Source organism: Euphorbia lathyris, chromosome 8 (assembly GCF_963576675.1).
Source record: "Euphorbia lathyris chromosome 8, ddEupLath1.1, whole genome shotgun sequence".
Classification (NCBI taxonomy): Eukaryota; Viridiplantae; Streptophyta; class Magnoliopsida; order Malpighiales; family Euphorbiaceae; genus Euphorbia; species Euphorbia lathyris.
In genome coordinates this window covers 20,288,191-20,294,211 of record NC_088917.1, presented here as the reverse complement: position 1 = coordinate 20,294,211, position 6,021 = coordinate 20,288,191, and the positions used below count along the sequence as shown (strand labels likewise).

At 34.0% G+C, this 6,021-nt stretch overlaps 1 protein-coding gene across 1 annotated transcript; it reads left to right on the top strand.

The window, feature by feature from the left end:
- Positions 1 to 4,555: 4,555 nt before the first annotated feature.
- LOC136203117 (transcription repressor OFP8) lies at positions 4,556 to 5,682 on the top strand. The gene has a single exon (XM_065994178.1). The coding sequence runs from the start codon at positions 4,589 to 4,591 to the stop codon at positions 5,474 to 5,476; it is 888 nt and encodes a 295-aa protein (XP_065850250.1). The 5' UTR covers positions 4,556 to 4,588; the 3' UTR covers positions 5,477 to 5,682.
- The last annotated feature ends 339 nt before the right edge of the window (positions 5,683 to 6,021 follow it).

Sequence of the window (6,021 nt, the reverse complement as noted above, 5' to 3'; positions counted from 1 at the left end):
TAGCAATGTTGAAAATGGGGAAGTTGAGCAAATGTCCGAAGGTGACAAGTACGTGTCTTTCAACCGAGCCACCTCGAGGGATTCCACCTTTGCGAAAGATACCATGTGGCATGACATGGGATCCCGGAGATAGTACACTTATCTTTACACATGATAAATTGAGCTCTAAGGAGGAGGATGAAGGGAACCTTTTGACGTCTCTTGAAAGAACCGATACTCCTAGCACATGCATGATGAAAATGAATCAAGTCGCCTACTTGGTAAAATGTGAACTTATTCTTTTGTGTTTTGTTGAGATATATTTTTTGGGAGTTATGTTGTATTTGAGGAAGAATCCACCTCATGAGGGGCGTAGGAGATGTAATATTGTGTCGAAGAGTGTGAGCTTCATACAGTATTTAGGGAAATGGAACGACATCCCGAGTGATGTTGAGACAATGAGAGATATTCAAAAGTTGCGGGACCATCAGTTTTTCTGTTCCTTTCCATAATTTATTGTTTTGCCACTCATGTAATTACCGTCTTGCCATTTAAGGATAATAACCTAAATGTCATTTACCATTTTATTCCCTATTTATTTATATTCCTTGTCTATTGAGTTGTAGTCCTAGTTGAGTATCTAGGTCTTTTGTTCTTCAATTGAGAGAGGTATATATATAATCCTCGTTACTTGTATTGAAATATAACTATTCATGAATCAAATTATATCTTCTCTTTCAAAGAGCTTGTTATGGATTTATCCCTTCAACGATGGGGGATTCATGATCTCTCACGGGGGTTAGCCCACCAGTAGTAACTTCTTCTAGTTTAGCTAGAGAATAAACATCTTTGTTGATTTAAGAGTAAAATCAACTCGTTCAACCATAATCAGTATTACGTTGAAGGTAATTTTTTTTTATCTAGCTATAATGGAATTGATTTTGGAAAATTACGTCCCAACTGTAGGGTTAAAATTAGCTTTCCAAATATGGATTCCCGACTCCGTCATTCCGACCTTTCATATTTTTTTTTCTCTTGCCATTATTTTGTAAAACTATTTGGTAGGTATGTAGGGCAGTTCCTAAGGGTAGGTAAGAATAGTTAGTACTTTCATATTTTCTATTCATGTGGGCGTTGTTTGATTTTGAAACTTACCATATCTACTAAACATAGACATGCATTGTCTACTCTATATATTCATATATATCCATTCACTATTCTATAGTACCATATATATAATTCAATTCAAAAACTAAACCAATCATCAGCTAATTAAATTTATAATTATTCAAATCAATGTATTAATTTCAACTAGATCATCCACTTTTTCAAAGTGAGGAGCGTTTAAATGGAGTGTTTTATTTAATTTATGGTTAACATTATTAAGTACTTTGTTTAAGAATATTATGGAACAAGAGAAGTTGAATGTCGGTGTCTTCTATGCTTACTTTGTTTTTGACAAAGTAAAGTTTACTTTATTTTTTCTACCATTGGATGAGTTTATTTTTTTAAAGTTCATCACCATGTAATGGTGAAAAAAGCAAAGTAAGGTTTACTTTGTCAAAAACAAAGTAAGCATAACCTAACCCATTGAATGTCTCCTCAAAATAAATTTTGAAGAATTTTGAATTTCACATGCACTCAAAATTCTAAATGAGAAATTGCCAAAAATATCATATTTAATAATTTTCATTCGCTTAGGGCATTTTTGATATACCCTTACCTAATAATGGTTGTTATCTTTGTTAGTTGTTTAATGTTGCAGTTAGCTGTTTATTTATTCCACGAATAATAATTAATATTTTGTTAAATTATAATGAATTATTACTATTAGTATATACAATTTCTAGTATTGGTATTTTTTAAATTAATTGACAATTAAAGTAGGAAAAAATGTAATACAAAATTAATAAAAATAACCTAAATAATTAATAGAAATTAAAAGTAATAATCTATTAAATAGAAAAAAAAACTTTATTCTTTTGACAATGGTATTAATAGATTGGAATAATGTAAGAAAAACATGTTCTGTCGTTAACAATATATTTGGCTGTTTATTTGGTATAGGTGTGGTGGCAGGTGAAGTGGAGCTGATAATGATGCATTTTGATGTCATTTGAAAAATATGAGAATATATTTAGTTGTTTATTTGATATATGAGTATATGTGATAACACAGAAAAATACTATGGTATGTGTATTCATCCTAAAAAAATAGAAAATATGATTAAAAAAAGTGTTATCACGGTTTTAATTGTTGGGATTATCATTTATATAATCTAAATACGTAAACGGTCTCACGAGTTACTTGTTGCAGTACATAATTTGTTTATGTGAATTACAACGGAAGAACAAACAACGGTTGCGCATCACTAGTCATGAATCAACTATACTGAGACACACAGGAAAAAGAGAAGATGATTCACGAACTAAGAACAACATACTTAGAAGGAGAGAGAGAGAGAGAGGGGGGGGGGGGGACGACACCGACGAGGTAAGGGAGAGGAAAAGTGAGCCAATTTTCTCTTAGCTAATTAGGTTTTCATAATCTTAAGGTTTAGGGTTATGATAGCTAGCTAACCTATATTTGCCCCATTCTGTTATGGACGAATTATTTAGCCCATGCTAAGTTTCTAATATCTTATAGTCGCATGTGAGGGAAACATATTACTCCCTCTTCTTCTCATTCGTATTCATACTCGTAAATAGTTCATGGGATCGACATACACGTGTAATACACTCATTGGAGATATATAATTTCTCGATAAACATGTATCAAACTCAATACTATATACTCGTTGGAATTATGTAGTAGTTTGATTGAACATGAATCGTAACATGTTGTATTCGTTATCATAGATTCCATATTACATTTACTATAATTCCTTGAATCTTTACAATTTTGCAATCTTGACTTCGTCGCCCAAAAAAACTTCTGGCATATTTATGATGATTTCTATGGAGCTTATGGAGATCTCAGAATGACCCTTTTTGGAACCATATTGCTCTTCCGTCAGAACGAATATGCTACGTAGCCAGGGATGTTCTCTGTGATTGGTTAAGAGGAAAACTTTTGCGGCTTCAAGCGACTGCATCCATTGTTATTGTGGTTGCATAGTGTCATTTCTAGACTTCCTCACTTGCAATACAGATGCTGCACTTTTTGTAGAAAGCATTGGGACAAGAGAGGGCGTTGTCATTCGCGATTCGAGTGAAAGATTTATTGTAGGCAGAACCGAGGTGTTTTCAGGACTTTTACAAGTTAATGAAAGTGAAGTTTGGCCTCTCCTCCAGGCTATGATCTGAGTTATAACACATGTGATTTTCCAAACAAATGCGAAAGCAGGGGCCAACGCGATTAACTCTAATAATGAAGATCATGCCGAATTTAGTGATATTATTATTTAGTGTAAAGAGCTCCTTAATCAAAACAACTCTTACTCAATCAAGTTTATTTCAAGGCAAGATAACAAATTGGCTCATACTTTCGCTTGGTCTTCTGATGTTGGGTCCTGTCTCCAATTTTATCATTTTATCCCAAATTTTATTTTACCTGTAATGTTACATTCTTGTCCGATTGAGACTCATTAATGTACTCTTGTTTTAAAAAAAAAACTATACATGGAGAATAGTTTTTGAAATCTATTAGGTGATTACCTAATAGAATATTCAACAACTTCTGAATTATTTAGGCCATGTTTGGTAAAGAGCGTTTTGGGATAAAAAGAGCGGTTTTGACCAATTTTAGAGGTTTGACCACTGAAACTGCTGATTGGAGTGTTTGGTGGAGAGAGGTTTGGGAGAGAGTTTTGGGATGAAAACGCTAATTTAGAAAAAGCTCTTAAAATGAGCTTTTTCAATTAGCGTTTTGGAATATTAAAATTAATGGACTTCTTTAACCCTAATAGATAGACTCCCTCTTCTCCTGCGCCAAAATTAATGCCCTTATTCGTCTTTTTGCACAAACCGCTATTATCAATCAGCTAATTTTTACCAAACAGGTCTACACAAACAACTAGTCAAATCAGCTAATGTAAACAGCTAACAGCTAACAGCTAATTCCCAAACAGGGCCTTAAATTTCCTAAATACAGTAAAACCTCTATATAAGAATACTTGGGACCGGACTGTTTGTATAATAATTGGGAGGTTATTCCTATACAGAGGTTGGTATAACAAAGACTTTCAACACTTGGGACCAAACTTTTGTATAACAATTAAGAGGTTATTCTAATATAGAGTATTCCTATATAGAGGTTCTGCTGTACTTGTTTATTGATTATATGAAGGTCAAAAAATGTGAGAGATTAATAAAAATTAATTGCAAGTGAAAGAAACAAATATTGGTGTAAACGAGATATATTTGAATTAAAGTAGCATCACTTTATAATAATTTATGAATCATTATTATCATATTTTCTGACTCTAGATTAACTAAATGACAAAAATTCCCACCTTATTGTTTTATCATTATATTTATCTATTTTTTTTATTTATTTTTAATTATTTATTTATTAAGAAGACTTTCACTCTCTGTTGCTTTTGTGTGTGTATATATATGTACATATACACAATTCATTAATACCACTCCCACTGCCACCTCTCTTTCAAATGGAAAACCGTTTCAAAATGCGGATATCTCGCATGTTTCGGGGATCTTTCGCCTCATGTCGGACGACCACCGCCGGAGACTTATCGGATGTTGTACAAAACCCGGTGTTTCTTCCTCAACAACCTCAAACCGACTGCTATTTCCGGTTAACGGAGGATCCTTTACCGCCTAAACCTCGACCTTTCTCCTCCATTTGCAGACCGAAATCCCCCGAAACAACAACCGATTCTATCTTCCCCAGGGAAAAGATATCCAGCCGGTATCCTCCTTTCATTTCGGCGAAACACGTTGAAACCGGCCGAAATCCTCTTTTTGAATCGGAGAAAAAATCAAACTCAAAAAAGAAGGCGAAGAAGACGAAGAAGACGAAGAAGACGACGAAGAAGAAAGATCAGAAGAAGAATACGTATGCGAGATCGAGATCGAATATTTTCAGCTCATCTTCTCAAGATAGTGCGTATTTCGATGGAAATTACTGGTTTAGCAGCGAGGAAGACGAAGATGAAGATGAGGATACTCTATTTTCATCGAGGAGTACGTTTTCGTCGGATTCATCGGGATCGGGGTTCCGTAATCGGCGGAAGAAGTACAGTTCTTCTCGACGGAGGAAAACGGTTACTGGTTCAGGTAAGAAGAGTGAAATCGGAGTTTTTCCGTTGGACGGGAAGGTGAAGGATAGTTTTGCGGTGGTGAAACGATCGAGTGATCCGTATAATGATTTCAGAACATCAATGGTGGAAATGATAGTTGAAAAACAGATATTTGCTGCGTATGATCTTGAGCAGCTTTTGCAGTGTTTCTTATCTTTGAACTCTGATCATCATCATAGGATTATTGTTGAAGTTTTTACTGAGATTTATGAGGCTTTGTTCTCTAATTGGGCTTAATTAATTATTAACTGTTATGTTAATTTCTAATTAATTCTCTGTTAATGGATTATCCTTATTATCTCTTCATTTCCATTTGTGATAAATCTAGCTTTCATGTTTTTTTTTTAAGAAATCTAGTTCTGTGTATATTTGCATGCCTCGCACTGTACTTACCCAAAATTTCAATTGTTCTCCCGGAATTTTAAAAATTTCAAATAAACTTAGGGTGCGTTTGTTTTACCTACTATTTGTTGTTGCTGTTTGCGGTTACGGTTTGCTGTTGGAAAAAACTGTTTTTCAAATGTAAAAGGCAATCAGAAATGTCACTAACCAAACACCTAAAACTCTCCATTTCGAACTGAAAAGGCAGACATGAACACGAAAAGGAGCACCCTAACACCATCTCATATTCTGTCTAATTCAGTAACATCTATTTAATAGAGACACGGTTCGTCATGTATCAAATAGTCAAATAATTAGTAACTTTGCAGTTGAAATTTGAGGATATTGAACGCAATTGGATAAGAATATAAGGTTATTCATGCATTTGGATAAAAATATGT

Coding starts and splice junctions, on each gene's coding strand:
- LOC136203117 (XM_065994178.1), top strand. CDS start 4,589: ATGGAAAACCGTTTCAAAATGCGGATATCTCGCATGTTTCGGGGATCT.